The sequence below is a fragment of the Amblyomma maculatum genome, chromosome 11 (genome assembly GCF_055883805.1).
Source record: "Amblyomma maculatum isolate TAMU_Amacu chromosome 11, ASM5588380v1, whole genome shotgun sequence".
Classification (NCBI taxonomy): domain Eukaryota; kingdom Metazoa; phylum Arthropoda; class Arachnida; order Ixodida; family Ixodidae; genus Amblyomma; species Amblyomma maculatum.
In genome coordinates, this window is record NC_139354.1 from 53,537,168 (window position 1) to 53,556,771 (window position 19,604).

Genomic DNA, 19,604 nt, shown 5'->3' on the forward strand with positions numbered 1-19,604 from the left:
CAAATTGCACGGGGATTGAAAATTTCTAATATCTCCAGCTGTCTCACCACTTTAAGCCTAGCTAATGCTACCACATGTTTGAAAGTCTTCCCCTATTCATTCTCTTGCATTTTTGTACAGCATATTGCTTGAATTTCGGCAAGCAGTCAGCGATCTTCACCATAGGAGAGGTAGTCAGTTAACGGTACGCATATTGAGACCACCACCAACGTGTTGTAAGCAGAAGCCACTAAGAAATGCAGAATAGGTTTCTGTGCATCGCAATTTCAAAAGTTGGCAGCAATAAGCCAAATGGGGTTAAGGGTAGAAAGATCGCACCATAAGTGGAATATGCCATAAATACTGTGAGGTCCAGCTATACTCCGAGAATATATGATTAGAAAATCGCTAACTGGCACTGATTGATATAAGCTGCCCCGAAGTCAGCCGCGGAATCCGGTTCATTGTCCTTGGGCTGACGAGTCATTGAAAGTTTTCGCCAGCCTTAGGGGTTCGGGCGGGACTCGGAAAAGGTCCAAATAGTCTAATTGCGGCAGTCCCTCAGTCGGTGTTATAGTCTTTTTTTTTTGCAATATCGCGGTAACAATCTTGTCTATCAATCTATCATTACATTACACGGGTGCAAAAAACAAACAAAAACAAAACAAGTCGCTATCAACTCGGCGAGGACACTGTCCCGGTCTACAGGATAGCATCCACGGAGTTATTCGCTGCCCACTTTCAGGATTTCATTTCGCTATATATTTTAGTTTTGATTTGATTTTTATTCAGACAAAGTCTCGGATACAGAGGGCAAAAGACGGATGAACTCTGCCTGACGGGGCCCAAAAACCCGACACAATGCTCACAACAAGCAGCAGAAGCAAGAACATGCGGTAATCACACAAAGAACTCACACTTATGCAAAATAAAAAAAAGGATGAAAGTTCAACAGACTAGCAGTGAGATAATTATAAATTGAATATTTATAGGGCATATTTAGAATAACAAATGTTAGAAATTTTACAGTTAACAGAACATCAAGGACATAAGGAATTTCTGCATGAAACAACACTTTATTCGCCCGAACAAGAAAGAAGGTAAGCTGTAGCCTTCTTTTTGAAGGCGTTCTTCGAAAAACATTTCTGAATAATTTCCATGGCTAGTGTGTGTTTATTAAGAACGCTGGGAATTTAAAACGAAAGCATTTCTGTGCCGTAGTTAGTCCGAACAAGTGGTACTCTGTAACTGATGTGCCTTAATGTATAAGGCGCATTACTACTAATGTATAATTGAACATATTTAGTTGGATTAAGTTTGAAATCCGTAAAGACATAGCAAAGCGTTTTAAACTGAAATAATTTGTTCTTTTTTAGCACGGAATGCTCTGAGAAGTACAAACCTGTATGGTCATTGTACGCAAGGTTTTCGACATATCGTATCTTTTTTTTGTGACACTCATCAGGCTTGTTGCGTCATCAGTGATCAGGATTGTTGCGTGCCTTAAATACAATAACCTTTGTTTTATTAACATTTAATTCTAGCTTATTTATTCAGTTCAGTTCAATTCAGTCGTTTAGTCGTGTCCGACTCTTCGTGACCCTATGGATCATGTGATGCCACGCTGTCTTGTCTCTCACTATCTTCCTAACATTACATGATTTCATCTGCAGCGCCTAGAGGATGCCACCTAACCATCGCGTTCGCTGCCTACCCCTTCTACGGCGACCCTCAACCTTTCCCAACATCAAATGTTTCTCCAGCGACCCCGGTCTTCTCATCAGATGACCAAAGTAGCTGAGCTTTAACTTTAGAATTTGACCCTCCAATGAGCAGCCAGGGTTTACGGTCGACTATATCGACTGATTTGATCTCCTGGCAGTCCAAGGAACTCTCAAGAGTCTCTGCCAGCACCACAATTCAAACGCGTCAATTCTTCGGCGGTCAGCCTTCTTCACAGTCCAACTCTCGCATCCATACATCACAACTGGAAAGACCATATCACGAGTTATACGGATCTTGGTTGGCAGACTAATGTCTCTGCTCTTCACTAGGCAGTCAATGCTAACCATGGCTCCCTTTCCCAGAAGCAGGCGTCTCCTAATTTCATGGCTGCAGATTCCTTCCGAGGTAATCTTGGAGCCCAAGAAGAGAAAATCTGTCACAGCTTCCACTTCTTGTCCCTTGATGCTCCAGGACTTGATAGGGCAAGACGCCATGATCGTTGTCTTTTTAATGTTCAGTTTAAGCCCAAACTTCTCACTCTCTTCTTGTAAGCGCATCAGAAGCCTCTTGAGTTCCACTTCACTTTCTGCCATTAAAGTGGTATCATCCGCATATCTAAGGTTGTTGATACGTTTCCCAGCAATCTTCACTCCAGCTGAAGACTCGTCCAGACCGGCCTTCCTCATGATGCACTTGGCATATAGGTTAAATAGGCAGGGCGACAGTATGCAGCCTTGTCTCACTCCTTTCTCAATCGGAAACCAATCAGTAAGACCATGCTCAGTTCTGACTGTGGCCTCTTGCCCTTCATTCAACCATAAAGATATTTCATGCAACCACGCATTTTCCTCGACCTGAATATTACTAAGATGCATGACAGAAAAAATTGCCCTGGTATCATCTGCATACAAGATTATTGCTGGAGTTCTTGGGATGGAGATTATATTATTATATGAACAATACAAAATATTGGGCCCAAAAGAGAACCTTGTGGAACACCGTATAATTATTGTCTAGGTTGAAACTGATGACCATTTAAACATGTATACTGCATGCGACCAGAAAGAGAACTATATACGGACCAGATTTAAGGCAACTCCTCGAATTCCATAAAATAGTAGCTTATAAAATAAAATATCATATTTAATAGAATCAAATGCCTTTTTGAAATCTAGAAAAAATCCAAATGTGGATTGTTTGTCATCCACATTAGAGAATATGTTTTCCTTTATACTGAGCAGTGCCATTTCTGTTGACTTATTCTCACGAAACCCGAACCATTCTTTCACAAAATGTGTTTTTCGTCAAAGAACTTACGCAGTCTTATTTTGATCAAATGTTCCAGCAGTTTAGAAAATTAAGGAAGTACAGGTATAGGCCTATAATTCTTTATATTGTCATAATTGCCACTTTTGTGTGAAACAACCACTCTGGCAATTTTCATAGCATCTGGAAAAACACCTTGGACAAACGCTTTGTTACATATATGTTGCAAGGACAAGCTGATTAGATCTGTAACAGCAATAATAGGTTCGGCCTTAATTTCATCTGTGCCTGCCGCCGAGGATTTATTCGAGTTTCTAAGGAATGTGAATACTCATGTTCAGTGCTTGGATTCAAGAATATGGAACCACCAACTGGATAAGCAATATACTGATCAATTTCATGTTTTCTCTCCCGCTTCTGAGATGATTCACCAGAGAATAGGAAATGCACATTAAACTTGTCTGCCAAAGCAGCGCCACTATATTCAACGTCATTTAGTAATAATGTTCTAGGAATATGACATGTTTTCCTACCCTTGAGCTCGCTAAAACAATTACAGGTTTTCTTAGGGCAGTTGGAGACACCTGAAAATTTGTTCTTGTAATATTCTTTTCTTGCTTTTTTGACGTCAGAACCTAACTTACTTCTAAAGTTTTTGTATTCCTTATGTACGTCTGGATCTTTCAATCGGATATATTTGTCAGAACGTTTGCGGCGAGTTTGCATCCGTTGATATAATTCTCTTGTTACCCACGGCTTTTGAGACATTTTATTGGGTTTTCCACTATCATAGAAAATGCGGTATCATACTTGCTTTTTACTCATTGAAGGACAAAATTGTATACTATACTAGGATTTAACTCCCTGTAAACATCACTCCAGGCTATTCTTTCCATCATTGATCTCGGCCTCGGCGGCAGCTTTTCCATGGAGGCGAAAAGCAAGACGCCCGTGTGCTGTGCGATGTCAGTGCACGTTAAAGAACCCCAGGTGGTCGAAATTACCGGAGTCCTCCACTACGGCGTCTCTCATAGCCTGAGTTGCTTTGGGCCGTTAAACCCCACAAAACCAAAACCATCATTGATCTAAACGTAACCAAATTTCTTTGATTGAAACTGCGGTACACTATATGGTGAGCTAGTAGCTTACGTTGCCTTATCTTCCGCGGAAACAAACAGAATATATACGCTGCTGGCTGGCGCTGTCATTATCTTGCGGTGCCGGTAGCTGTCCTTCTTGCTTGTTTAGACCACCAGGCGTAACTCCGCAAGCCTGGCGAAGAACTGCAAAATGAAGGATTCGCAGTTACGCCCTTGTCGTTGTTGCTTCCGCCACCGCTGCTGAGCAAGTTAAGCTGCGAAGCTTCTTATCATTTGCGCATACCTAAAAGGTATGTCAATGGTCAATATATGCGTCCGGAAGATGCTTCTGCCATCGTCATTTTAAGAATTTTAAAGACTGCTTCGTTTTTTAAGCTGACATATTGTGACATCAAAGTATGTTTTCTTGAAAAATTTTCCAGTTCTTTAATATTTGAAACATAAAAAATGAAACCAAAGGCAAGACTTCTTTGACTTTGATTCAGAGAGAAAACGAACATGGGAAGTGCAGAGCGGCCGATATGGGTAACGCTCTTCAAAATTCTGCGTGTAGTCGACCATTAGTGTTCTTGACAATGCTTCGCTTTTATCTCTATTGAAAAAAACAAAAGACCGTCAAGGCCTCTGTATAGTATTCGGTGATACTTTGTTATCCTGTGTACTTTACCCCATCCGCAAATTTTCCTTACAGTGCTCAGAATTGTGTTATAATAATGGAAAATAAGTTATACAAACTTCTGCACAGCTCAGACTTGGTCATTTATGTTTTTTGGAATCGAATCTGTGTAAGGTAAGAAAAATTCTCATATTGAAGCAAGCTTTTGCAGCTGGTACGTTGCTAAAAGTGTAACACCTCTGCTTTGTGAGCGCATAGGAACTGTACAAGGGGACATTTTGAACATTGCATTCTCTGACCATGTAATTTGTCTCATCTTACATAGAGAAGCTTTATGTGATTGGATAAATTCATGATGGCCGAGAAACTCATTATTAATGTTCTAGCATTTAGTATAAGAGAAACGTTTTGGTCCGTTGGCGGAGTATTGCTAACAATGTCAGAAAGTGCTCTTTTCCGCCCATACATCTAATAATAGAGTAATAAAAGATGCGCCTCCAGCGAAACAAATTGCACGGTCGAATTTCTCTCTTAACAACAGCGTTCACCCCTGGCTTGTTATTGTTCTTCGCACTGCTACACTCGCCGCTTCTTCGCTGCGTCTTGAAAGGCGTTGGATTAGAAGGTACTTCCGCTATGCCTGTAGAAAGCAAAATGAATTAAAAGTGTCATATTGTTTTCGCACTGATCGTCCAGCAGTGAGCGTTGAAGGGCACGATGATACGTATTCTGAGTGCTCGATCATTAGCCCTACTTTTCAAGCCGTGCCGTCATGTATCTCTAGCAAAAAACAGCCAATTTGTTCAGCCCACCTAACGGCTTTGTTCGATTTTTGATTCCCGTCTTTGCCTATAACATGCTTTCGTTTTTATGACGAAGGCTTCACTTAGCTGAAACCTGACGTGGAGAAGAAACATCCGCTGCGAGCGAAAGAGGTTGCCACAGCAACTAGCTACCAAAACTGCGAATGGCTCGAAGGCGTGCAAGACGGCGAGGTGTTGCAAGAGGGAAAAGGATGAAGGGGGCGCCTTCAGAGAAAGAGGAAGAGTGCAGAGGGCGTTATGCTATTGGTCATTCCCTTGCCACGTGCCGGAGCAGAATAGAAAGCTTAAGATCCAGCTGGTCAGCAGCGCATAGGGCGCCTTCAGAGAAAGAGGAAGAGTGCAGAGGGCGTCATGTTATTGGTCATTCCCTTGCCACGTGCCGCAGCAGAAGAGAAAGCTTAAGATCCGGCTGGTCAGCAGCGCATAGCCGTTAGCGCTAGCGAGCTGTCGCCTCCAAACGCGTGGGTGGTCCTAAATATCCGGCTTCAATATTCTCTAGATTTCCAAGAAATTATCTCACGGTCTTTTGAACTACATAGTTCATATTTGTATTTTGCCTTCAGAGGTTTACGCGACAATGTCTTGGGCCCTTTGCGACAAAATCCGTAGCCGTGGGCGCACCCTAGATCTGGGAATGAGGGGAGAGAAATACGCACATCATCTCGTAACATAATTAAGACGCAACATTTCTTCGTTCATGGGCAGGACATGTAGTGCGAAGAGAGGATAACCGATGGTCGCTTAGGGTAACAAACTGGATTCCAAGGGAAGGAAAGCGTAGCAGGGATCGGCAGAAAGTTAGGTGGGCGGACGAGGTTAAGACGTTCGCAGGGGTCAAGTGGATGCTGCTAGCACAAAACCGGGTTAAGTGGAGAAATATGGGAGAGGCCTTCGCCCTGCAGTGGGTACAGTCAGGCTGATGATGATGATGATGATGATGATTTCTTCGTGCAGGACAGAGGCTAGGTGTCACATTACAGGGCGTTCCATATTTTTTTGTATGTGTTGTAAACAACTATCTCGCACGAACTACTACACTATTTCAGCCCAAATGCTCCCAGGTTCAGAGACTTAGAATGGAAGCTGTTAGGGATAAGGGTAGATGGAGAACACCTCAGTAATCTACGATTTGCTGATGACATTGCCTTGCTACATAACTCAGGGGATGAACTGAAAAGAATGGTTGATGACCAGGACAGGAAAAGTAGAAAGTTAGGCTTGAAAATCAATATGCAGAAGATTAAGGTAATGTTCAATAGCCTAGGGAAGGAACAGCAGTTTACGTTAAGAAGCGAAGCACTGGAAGTAGTAGGCGAATACGTCTACTTAGGACAGGTAGTAACCGCAGATCCGGACCATGAAAGGGAAATAACAAGGATAATAAGATTGGGATGGAGCACATTTGGCAAGAACCCCCAGATGATGACTAATTCACAAGAAAGGGGACTCTAAGGACATTAAAAATTACAGACCAATCAGCTTACTGTCTGTTACGTATAAGGTATTTACTAAGGTAATCGCTAATAGAATCAGGACAACCTTAGACTGCAATCAAGCAAAGGATCAAGCAGGGTTTCGGAAACGGTACTCTGCTATCGATCATATCCATACCATCAATCAGGTGATAGAAAAATGCTCGGAATATAACCAGGCCTTATACATAGCATTCATTGATTACGAAAAAGCATTTGACTCAGTTGAAACCTCGGCGGTGATGCAGGCATTGCGAAATCAGGGGGTAGACGAGCCGTACGTGAAAGTGCTGGAAGATATATATAGTGGCTGCACAGCAACCATATTTCTGCATAAAGAAAGCAACAAAATTCCCATAAAGAAAGGTGTTAGGCAAGGAGACATAATCCCCCCAGTACTATTCACAGCTTGTTTAGAGGAAGTATTCAGAGACTTGGAATGGGAGCAGTTAGGGATAAGGGTAGATGGAGAATACCACAGTAATCTGCGATTTGCTGATGACATTGCCTTGCTAAGCAACTCGGGGGATGAACTGCAAATAATGATTGATGATCTAGACAGAAAAAGTAGAAAGGTAGGCTTGAAAATCGATATGCAGAAGACTAAGGTAATGTTCAACAGCCTCGGGAAGGAACAGCAGTTTACATTAGGTAGCGAATTACTGGAAGTAGTAGGCGAATATGTCTACTTAGGGCAGGTAGTAACGGCAGATCCGGACCATGAAAAGGAAATAATAAGAAGAATAAGATTGGGATGGAGCGCATTTGGCAAGCACTCGCAGATTATGACTAGCAGTTTACCGGTATCGCTCAAGAGGAAAGTATACAACAGTTGCATCTTGCCTGTACTCACCTATGGGGCTGAAACGTGGAGGCTGACCAAGAGAGTTCTACTTAAGTTGAGGACAACCCAGAGGGCTATAGAACGAAAAATGGTAGGGGTAACATTAAGAGATAGAAAGCGTGCAGAGTGGGTCATAGAATTAACTCAAGTTACCGACATTCTAGTGGAAATTAAGAAGAAGAAATGGACATGGGCAGGACATGTAGTGCGAAGAGAGGATAACCGATGGTCGCTGAGGGTAACAAACTGGATTCCAAGGGAAGGAAAGCGTAGCAGGGGGCGGCAGAAAGTTAGGTGGGCGGATGAGATTAAGAAGTTCGCAGGGGTGAAGTGGATGCAGCTAGCACAGAACCGGGTTAAGTGGAGAAATATGGGAGAGGCCTTCGCCCTGCAGTGGGTACAATCAGGCTGATGATGATGATGACGTCATGAGTCACACCTTTATTAGTTTCGTTGCAGCGCAAGATGCACCAAGATCTATCTCGAAGATTCCGGCCACTCGTGTGTCTTTCCAGAATGTTCCAGCCCGTGCTGGTAGCTGTTTGCGACGTTATCTAGATTGTTCTGTGCAGCCTTTAAATTGAGCGTTGACGAGTGTGACGGGCATTCTTTGTTCGACGATCGACGAGCACGTTTGTTTCTATCGCCGCCGCCGAGTTACTTAGTTCTTTTGCGGACGCAAGTCAGCCCAATAAAGAGTTAATTTCCGTAGCATCAAGCCTGTTTCTTCATTTGTGTCATCGACCCTGGTCACCACCACGTGACATCTGGTGGAGGTGCCGGGTAGAGCAGATGTCACATGGTGGCGACCACGACCACGAAGTGGCAATACTGCGCAGAAGGGAGTCACTTAGAAAATAGTCGTAACAAAAACTTAGATGTCATGGATGCAATTTGTGCGTGTCATTTCTTTATGGCGTTTTAATTCGTTACAATTCAAATCAGTTGTAAAAGCGAATAACGTTTTTGAGTGCCATGCCAAAATCAATGCCTTAGGGCGAATGCAGTGTTAGGGTCATTTTCTCCCCCCTTATTCTTATAATTTCTGAAAGCCTTAGCAAGTCATCTTACATCATGCATTTATGCCATATAACAAAGCAAGCCTGCAGCACATAAATCTAAAAAGAAGGCGTGAAAAGCGCAAAAATGCTTAATACGTGCATGCTGCTTAGCTCTTATACCCGAATATTCCGTACATCCGGTGCATTCGAAAACCTGCAGTCATTTTCAAAACAGGTACCGTTAGGCCGTAGTTATTAGCGATCTTGTTCAGTGTATAATTTATATGTCATTACCAGCTGCCCAAACTGATGTGTCAGTGGAGAGAGCTAGTAATGGCACAAAAGTGTGTCAGTGGGAGAGGAAGACGCACTAGTCGTGACAAAAACACGCTCACGATTTTGCTCATATGCTTAAGTGAGTCTGCTACCAATTAAGCAATAACGCACCTGCTCCAACGAGTGCCGGTGAACAGCTTGTCAAGACATCTTGGAGAACTAACTGTGCTAATACTCACTCGGCGGAGCAAGTGGGCGCCAGTTATACTAGAACCTGAAGCACAGTACTGTCCATAATAAATTGGAACTGGATGAAGCGACGAAATGGTGCGTATAGCACACGCCGTGTCCAGACGGATCTCTCTGAAACCGGCTGCTTCCCCGCTCAAATTACGTCACTTTTGTTCAGATTAAAGTCCTACTCAGATAACTCGCAGATGAAAATTATACCACTGAAAAAGTGGCTCCCTAATGACTTTTAGATTCTCCCGAAACTAGCTTCACCACGAAATATTTAAGGACAGAAATACGAAGTGCACAAGAAAAACGATCGTTTACCGCTCAACATAGTTTACTAATCTTGTTGGGATGTTTTTTTTCTAAACGGTGGATTTTGACTGGACCTAGGACTATTATTAGCAATTGTTGGCTCTTGGATTGTAGGGCCAAATGAGTGCGGAAAGATATTTTGTTGTTGCAGAGAAGCGAGGGCAAATCAAAGTTAGTCGACATGGCGGAAGCGGAAGACAATACGAAAAATAATACGCCAGCACAAATAAATCGGGACCACAAGAAAATGAAACAAACAAAAAGCGAACATAACAGTACAGCGAGCCGAGCCATGCGTTTTATCTGCCTGGCATGAGCTCTGCCGTTTGGCCATTTTCTGTGCAGTGCTTTTCAGTGCCAAAAGAATGAATAAGTGATTAAACCCTTCATGTGAATAAAAGTATGGCTCTCGGATGCTTTCTGGGTAATTAAGGAATTAGGCGGGATAGGAAGGTAGCTTCACGCTTCTTCACAGTTCTTCATGCTGTTTCTCGTTGCTTGCCATGCTACTGATTTGCGTTTTTTAATTCGACCTCTCTCACTTTTTTCGAAGCAGGCAGCTCTCATTGCCACAGGTGGCAATGGCGTGTTGTATCCGGTGCTTAATAGTATCTGATGTGCTATGGCTTGCATATCGTCTGGTGGACTATGCGTAATTTTGTATCATTGTCTTCAGAAAGATGCCTATTGCCATATAAGGTGTTTTAAGGCTGCTGTACACTTTTCCTGACAGTGGGTGCATGTGTTGTGCTTGACGATTTCGTGCCTGCCGAGAAACCAATTCTCAAGTAAGTGTGGTGTGTAGGCTATCACAAAACTCAGGACTGGTGCGAAGTGCACTCAAAACTATCATCAAAAGGAATTAAAGTGATATTCAGAGCCTCGTAAAATCTCATAATTCTTGTATGCCCATTGTACCTGCCGGTTTCAGGCTGAAAAAAAGTGACCGCCGCTTTCTGATAGACCTCAAACTGCAAGAGCGTTAGCTCATGAGTTTCTTAGTCATTGCAGCCATTGAGGTTACAGCATGATTTTAACAACGACAGTTGTTGCAGTGCAGCGAAGAAGGGCCATCATTGACAGATCAGGCCTGGGACGTATTCACTCGTATATCTGTAGAAATACATCGTCTCATTGTCGTCGTGTCGCACCTTCACCACCACATGCACGCATCTGAGGTGTCTCCCGACTGAAACATTGCCTATGTACCTTCTTTCCGCTCACCTCGGCCTCGAGTGAAGTGTCGCCCAAGGGGCAACGGAATAACCTAGATTTCACCACTCTGTAACCTATCGCTGTTATCGCCAATCGAAACATAGTTTGTCATAGATCTCGTCGAGACGAATCGTTTGGTGCCACCCGCATGTCTCTACGACCAGTGGTTTCTAAGATAAGCACTCCGACTCCCAACGCAAATTGCGACCTTTTCGACTCCCAATGTTGAAGGCGCGACTAGCATATCATAACGAAGGTGCATTTAGACTGGTAATTTTACGTAATATGTATAACTGGTAATATATATATATATATTTCGTGGCAGAAGGCCAGATCGAGATGGCATGCTAGGGATTCCGTGTCTGGCGTTTATTCCGATGGACAACCGAGGCACGTGCCATAGGTAACGCCGCAGGATGACGACGATGCTATGTACACGTGAAAGAAGATCCTTGGGAGGCTCACAATATCCTTGGAAATCCGTGTATATATATATATATATATATATATATATATACACACACAAGGATGTCGCGCAACTTTCGATTATACGTATTCAATTTGCCGACAGCTTCGAACGGTGGACTGTTCTTCGTCACGGTGATAATCAATTTTACCCTGAAGAAGGACGGCCCACCGTCCGGAGCTGTCGGTAAGATATTGAAGTATAATCGGGAACTATACAACAATTGCATTTTACCTGTACTCACCTATGGGGCTTAAACGTGGAGGCTAAAGCAAAGGGTTGTACGTAAGTTAGACAACGCAGAGGGCTTTGGAAAGAAAAATGGTAGAAGTAACTTTAAGGGATAGAAAGCGTGGAAAGTGGGTCAGAGAAATAACTCAAGTTACTGACATTCTAGTGAAAATCAAGAAGAAGAAATTGATTGAGCAGGATATGTAGTGCAAAGAGAGGAAAAATGATGGTCGCTTAGGGTAACAAACTGAATTGCAAGGGAGGGAAAGCGTAGCAGGGGCGGCACAAAGTTAGGTAAGCAGATGAGGCTAAGAAGTTCGCAGGGGCCAAGTGGGAGTAGTTAGCACAAGACCGGATTTATTGTAGGAATATGGGAGAGATCGTCGCCCTGCAGTGGGTATAATCAAGATGATGACGGATCGGGAAAGTTGTATGGCATCCTTAAAAGCAAAATACGGCCGCTATATATATATATATATATATATATATATGTATATATATATATGTATATATATATTCACCAGAACCGATACTAAGTTTATATATTACTATAGGAATGGCCCATAATACGCTCTTTTTTGGTAGGGGGCCTGCGCCTAGGGTTTGCTTAGTGTGGCTGGCATCCCGTGATCTAGGGTCACGTGATGCTTCGGATTCGAGAAATTCTAACTCGCGCCCTTGGTGACCACGCGAAAAACCCAAACAAACCGACACGAACTTGCCAAATGTGGGAAGAGCAGATGATCTTAAAAGATATCTATTAGAGCGAAGCATATTTCAAGCAAGGCATTTCTTGAGAGGCAAGTACGGCGGGAGCTTTGTAACTACTGCCCCCGTCTATAGCCTCGCGTGCGGACTGCAAAGCAGTCTGGCGCTCTACGTGAAGTCCACGTCGCAGTCTCTATTACCTTAAACGTGTTCAGAGAAGCGTGCGAACGTCTTACTGGGTTTAACATTATTAAAACTGACATCACGAAGAAAGAAATGTTTCAGTGAAACGACGTAAGGCAAGATAAGGGGGAAAAGTTAATTTAAATGTGGATATACTGTGCTCTGTTACTGTTAAGCATGAATAGAAACAAAAAAGAAAATATATCGAAAACAAATGTTGAAACACTTTTCTCGAATGCAATCTTTTGTCACGAGCAATTTGAAATGATAGATTGGGGAGTGGGCAATCACTGTGAATTTTAACCTTTACACTTGCTTTTTGAAAAAACTATAGGCTTAGGTGTTAGAATCGCTTCTGCCAGTTTACGAATGGTACAGCTCCCCAGAAGTAAAAAGAAGCATTCGAGCAGCGGACAAGCTGTTATTAACTCGCTCTGAGAGTGAGAAGTAGATGCAGATAGCAAGATATCATGCGAGCCGTTTCCTCAGTTTTCATTGTCAATCACTGTAATCCCAGCATGGGAAAAATCTGCCCATACAGTTAAGTCTTGTCAGCTTCTGAACTTTATTTCTTCGTTTGGTGATTTATCGCTTACATTTATTGCGTCCGCGCCTTCGGCTTCTTATTTAATGCAAACTACTTTAGGAAAACGTGCTCGCGTGCCTACACTGTAAAAACAAAAACACCTTATTAGGTGTTTTCGCATGTCTATAACTAACACCCATGCACCCTTGAAAAAAAGTGGCTTCAGAGTGCTAGTACACCCTCAACGATGGTGCTTCGGTTGGTCATAACACCCTTCTATGGGGCCAATGCACTGGGGTGTTTTCATCACCTTTATACCCTATTGCAGGGTGAAAGCAGTGGCATTGCACCCTTACACCCCTTGATAAAAATCAGTGCGGATAACGTCCATATATTGCATTTCCTAATTAGGAATTACTTTTGCCACTACACGTTCCTTAATGCTTTTCCTATGTACATATTTGCAATCAAGCTTAATGGTATTCCTTTTAACCACCTGTAATGCCAAATGAGCATGTAAAGAGATGCTGCATGCCATTATTTTGACATCTCGAATGGCCCATGCCAGTATGATTGTTTTTTCAAATTCACAGAGCATGTTACAAAAAAATGTCACACAGAAGGAAACTGGAAGTCTTTTATTCGGCATAGAAGGGTCAGGGTTCGGGCTAGTGGGTGCTCGGGTGCTGGTGGAGGGGGCAGGGGGGCACTTGTGTTCTGTTTCTTCATTGAGGCGCGCTATGGAACCTCATTTATTTAACAATACTGCCACTCTCCACCGAGAGCCTAGCAGACGGACAAAAACATGTTATGTGCGTAAATACCAAAAAAAAAAATGAAAAGCAAAACAGTTCCAACAAATGCAGACAACAAAGTATACAATTTTTTTCAAAAAAACAGAACCGAACAATGCACACAACAGCATGGTGACATTTCTTAAAAAACAACAACAAAACTTTTAGTCGTATGCAACAATAATCGCAGTACACAATATTATTCCTATGCTTTGTCAGTGTCAACGCGTGCGCTTGCATAAAATTCGGCCTTAAGTGATGAAATAAAGCGTCGTGCAGCGCATCTTGGCTTCGACACGCAGACGCCCAAAAAGAGGTGCTCTATGAAGCAGCAAAAATTGTCGGACCCCTTGTCATATGTCAGATTGAACAGCCAAAATCGACCCATTATTGGAACAATATCCTAAGTAGAGTCGATGACTCGAAGAAGCTTCCGCTGCTCAATGAAGGAAAAATGCTCTTCAGCTTCTTTGATGCTGCTCCCAGTATATCCGACGCACGGCGTGGCAGGCTTTTCTTCCTGTTCCTTGATAAAATTGTGAAAGAAGTGCATAACAGAGCAGCTGTATAAATATGCACTACATCTGGCGAAAAGCAAATTCAACGTATTTTCTACTCTATATTTAGAATACGCCAATGCCCCTTTAGTGTACAGCAATGTACTGGAAAAGGGCCCTACCGGAAACCACTGGTGGTTATCTCACAATTATCAATGCAGAGTATACTGTTATGGTTGGTTCAGGAGGCACAAAGCCAGCAGTCTGATCAAGTCATAAATGAGAGCAAATAAGGTCAACCCATTTTTATTCATGCAGCATGCTGCTGCATGGTAATTTTAGATTATGCAAGGTATTTTATTAAACAAAAATGGCTACACTCATCAAAAGCACCTGGGTTAGAGAACTTCTATGATGCCCCACGAACTTTTCATTTCACATGACCTGGAATGCTTATTATGATAGTTAAAAATGTAAATAAACAATAAACAGCACTGTAGCACGGTGGTTACTACTAAAATATTAACAGCTGGCTCAATTGAAGGCTTCACACAAGGCCTACAGCATACCCTGCACTGGCCAAGTAGATACTGCAGAACCAAACAAAAAAAAAAAAAAACGTGGAAAGAGCATACTTAGTGATGGGGCACTACAAAAAAAAAAAACAAAGTGCATGTAATACATAACACATAATGCATTTCTGAACTTTTGCACGTCTTCTTGTGCTAAGTATGAACCAGCCAAGCCCTAGGTCATCGCAATGCTTCCTGAAGTGTTTACATTTAGGGTTTAGTAACAAGGAAAAAGTGTTCTCGCTGCTCTATGTGGCAGTTCTGAAAATTCATCACACATTATTCATTGAATGTGTACACTGGAGCTTTGAGTTGAGCGACAATTACGTGTACAACAGCAGAGCATTACCAAACAACCAAACAGCAGAAGCTCTAAAAAATGTCAACACTGAAGCATGGCATGTTAAAACATTTTCCACGCATAGCACATTGTATGCACAGACATCCAGAACATCAGTGGTGAGCCTCAAGAGGCGGCAGGAAGCTCAAGTGTTCAAGAAGTTGTAATTGTTATAGCGGCAGGCAGTCTGAGCACTTTGAAATACTAAAGGTTCGAATACTAAAAATATGTTGACTAACTTGAAATGCAAAAATAACAATTTGGATTTATTGACAATGTTTACTATAAATGAGAATGTCTATGACAGTGCCACATGGTTAATGCATGAAATGTTAGCATCTGTAGTTGAAGGCTATATATTTATACAGCATGAACCTTGAAATATAGCAGTATTTTCTCCCAACCAATGTGGTAAACCTGATCTCAGAAGAATTAAAATTATTACATCATTTCAAACTTGGCTAGCAAATTACAGCATTTTTTTAAAACAACTATTAAACTGCATTACCCACCTTCAGAAGCCTTTAGGATAAGACAATGTGGCAAATATTTCTTTTGAAGCAGTCTCAGATTATATATTCCAGACATTAGGAACATGTTAGGTACTAGCATGCATGAGCAGGTTGAGAGACCCCTTTCCAGTAAACGCTAAACCCCACCAAGCTGCCTGCAAGAGCCATCTGATAAAGCACTGCTGGTCCACTGCAGCAGAGTGCTTAGTCAAATAGCACACTGCACCAATCTTGACATTACCAGTGCTTCATCAGGTGACTCTTGTATGCAATACGACGTGGTAAGCATGTGATGGCAGGAGTCTCTTAAAAGTGCTTTTGATTGTACTTACAGTGCAAATAATCCTTTCACAGCAAAGAATTCACAGTTGTGATGAAAACTTGTGTAGTATTTCCATTTGAATTATGAATCACTAATACATATTACAAGTTAGACCGTAAACCATTTTAGAAACAAAGAAAATTCGCTAATAATGTCGGTTTCAAGTAGGCTTCCTGAATATTCAAATGACAAAGAGAAAACTTACCAATGATACAAACATAACATCCAGAGCTCCCGGCTGGTTCCCAATGTTTGCCAAGAGTTGCAGAATGCGTACTGTCTGTACATCTACAATAGAAAGAAGCAACACAACAATGGTGTACCTCCTTGCAGGTAAAAAGAGACAGCCGAGTTTTGAGGCGATAATTTATTGTCTAATTTAGGAAGACAAATAAACAAAATTGAAAATATGTAGAGGCACGCAAACTGAAAGCCAAACATCTGACAGCAAAAATCAGCAAAGCTTGTGAAGATTTGAATCAGGTATCACCTAATTCTCTGCAACTAGTTGAACAGATTCGAAAAGGCTGCACCATTACAATGGATAAGAACAATAGGTAATTTAAATTTAGCTAATGCGAAAATTGTTATATACGAAGAAATGCACAGGCTAGTTATGGTTTTATGATTCTTTCTGATGCTCAGCCATGTTTTTAGTATATCTATAAGGCAATGCAAAATGGCAAAAATGTAGGCATTTAGCGAAAAACTGCCAATTAGATAGCACATGCAGCAAACAGAAGGAAACAGCTTAATACTTACGCTTCTTTCTCCTTTCACGCATTCCCTCAGAACATACTTCGAGCACCCGGGCAATGTCCTTTTTTCTTGCACGAATGGTGTCCTTCAAAACCAAGACAAGTGTCTTGCTAAGGCCAATTTCAACTGCCTCTTTGCCGTCCTTCTTGATCAGCATGTTGACGTCATGTAAGAACTGCAAGTTTGTGTGAATGGTAGCTATAAAGAATTCATTTTACTCAATGTTTCAAGTAACTGAATATTAAACATCATTGTACAAAAGCTAAGGCAATTGATGTCTTTGTACATATCTGAAAAAAAAATACTGACATTAGCAAACAGCAAATACAAATATTTACTAAGGTTAGAAAACTGCAAAAACCATCAGTATTTTGCCACTCATCGCCAAACTGCAAGCAATAATAAGGAAAGTCTAATATAAAAAATAACAAAGCAAAAATTATGATCCTCCTTCTCTCAACTTGGCACACGGCTGAATGACAATAAAATATGTAATATATCTCTAAACTAAGGGTCCCCGCTCCGCTTTAAAAAGTAGGCTTCAATTCTTAGAGACACTCTACAGACATGCATCGTTAGCATATGAAAGTCAAATTGTTTTCTGGGCCCTTTAAATGAGTAAACTGCTTTCAACACATACATTACAAATTTTTTAATAACAGTAAGTCACAAATTTGCCTGCAATATGCGCACTGTGATGAGCAAAGAAGGTAAACATATGCGACTAAGGCTATGATAACCGCTTCATATGTACATTTAAGCAAAAGACAAAACAAAGTAAACATCTGGTCAGAATCAAACTCTGTAATAGCAACATCCGGTACAATATTTGGCCACAGAATTCAAGCTGTCGACCTCTACTTGAATGCTGAGGCAGCAGTATGGAATATCTATTTATTCTAGTCTAAAGACACTACAAAAATCAAGTAATGCGGTCAAACAGTTATGTTGAAATGTGACCACAAAAATAATGAAAACTGGATGGTTTGAACCACATCAGCTGACGTAGCACGTGTACAAGTGCCTTAATTGAAGTCTTGCTGAAAATAAAATACGTACCTAAATGTTTCTTCGAGAGCAAAAGTAAACGCCATAACAAAAGCAGCATAATAAAAATGCAAATTCACACTCCATGCAACCGCAAAATATGGTCCCCGTAAAATGAAAAATGCTCCCATTGTGATTAAAAAAGGCAAATCCAGACGCGGGGAAGTTAACATAGGCTGATGATAGCGGCATATAGTTTACGCAGTTTGGAATAAACTGTTATGCAACCAGGCCGGCCGACCAGCGCACTTCGATGCCGAGAGCACGAGCGCACAGGCGTGCCGCGCTGAACGGCCGCCGAGAACGAACATAGCCTCCTCGAACAAAAAGTGTAAACAGAAGGGCTGCGGGAGGACGCTCCGCGAGCAGCAGGACGGTGCACGCCTATGCTCCGAGTAAATAAAAAAAAAGGGGGGGGGGAGGGGTCGCACCGCTCCGAGTGAAAGATGACGACGAAGCATGAAAGAGGTTTCAGGAGAGCGAGCGCGAAGTGTAAGAGATAAGGGAGGAGGGGGGAGGGGGGAGCCGAGAGTGCTAGGAGAATTAAGGTAGTACGCCAACATGACCTTACCGCACGAACGGAAACGGTAGAACAAAACCGAGTCGTTGCGAACTGAGCGCAAGTATCAAACTGTCAAGAAACGAAAATCGTTTCGTGAACCTCCTGCGTGTACAAAATGCAAGGAAACGTAGCACATACATTATTTCTGTTCAAGAAAGTTGAGACTGATGTTCTTGCGCGAAATCTGCGTAACTCGCCGCGACATCTACCACGTGTGCGATGTCATTTTGGCAGCCAGGTGAAAACAAGCGCGTGTCTCACGTTTTCATTTCAGCACATTCTGGAGCGTTCCGGCACAAAAAGACACAGAATGCAGCAATCCGGTAGGACACTGTTCCCACAAAGCGCAATATGCGTGAGAATAGGCTTACCTTCACAGACGATTGCGTCAGCCGCAAAGTACGCTGTCCGCCTTCGTATCACCGGCACGAAACCAACCAGTGCGATTTCAGCGCGAGTGCAATGTAGTCAGCGCATATACCTCTTAGTCACGCAGAAAACAAAAATTGTCCATGCCTTCTTCTTTCGAACATCTCAAACATAAAGCGCTGCAGCAGTCCTTCGGCCTGAGCAAAGCAAAAAGAAGTCCGGACACTTGCCGACATGATAAATGCCAGTTTGCGTTAAACACCACATGTAGAAGGCACTTCACAAGTGTACACACTTCTGTAACACATATGCATGGGAAATGCAACACATTTCACGAGGGTACACAATCGAAGAAGCACATTCAGCATACGCCGAAACGTGGTCGAAACGCACCCCACAATGCTAACGGCCATATTGTGAAATTTGAAAAGAGCGTTCGTAGCTACCGGCAGCCTCCTGGCGGTGAAATTTTGTTTCAGTTTCTGTTTCATTTTTAGAAAGCACTCGTGTGTAATTTTAATTTTAGCGTTACTTTTGGTGCTTTATTTAGGTGTTGGGTTATATTAGCAGCGCCGCTTGTGTATAAAAGGCTACGAAGTTACGCAGCCATATACCCCCAGCATGTTAGGTGATATTGCTTGCCCGTAACACCCTAAGGCATATTCTCCAGCCAAAGCACCCCTTTGGCATGCAAGAGGTGATTTCCAATGGCACGAACACCCTAGACTCAGGGTGTAAGGGTGTTTTGAATCAGACAAATGCCCAAAAAGGTGTTTTTGTTTTTACAGTGTACCCTGGTTCGTAGATGGCTTCGCAGTTATTCTCGAGCCATTAAGTTTATGTGTGCCA

At 42.3% G+C, this 19,604-nt stretch overlaps 1 protein-coding gene across 1 annotated transcript in view; it reads right to left on the bottom strand.

Annotated features, from left to right (window-relative positions):
- LOC146173823 (uncharacterized) overlaps nucleotides 1-18,134 on the bottom strand; it is a 35,361-nt gene extending 17,227 nt beyond the window's left edge. The window contains exons 1-3 of the mRNA XM_084585279.1: nucleotides 17,837-18,134; nucleotides 16,781-16,952; nucleotides 16,224-16,306 (exon numbers count right to left, since the gene is read on the bottom strand). Of these exons, the coding sequence (XP_084441405.1) occupies nucleotides 16,224-16,306; nucleotides 16,781-16,934 (237 nt within the window). The 5' untranslated portion in view covers nucleotides 16,935-16,952; nucleotides 17,837-18,134. The remainder of the gene's footprint in view (nucleotides 1-16,223; nucleotides 16,307-16,780; nucleotides 16,953-17,836) is intronic.
- Nucleotides 18,135-19,604: the final 1,470 nt, after the last annotated feature.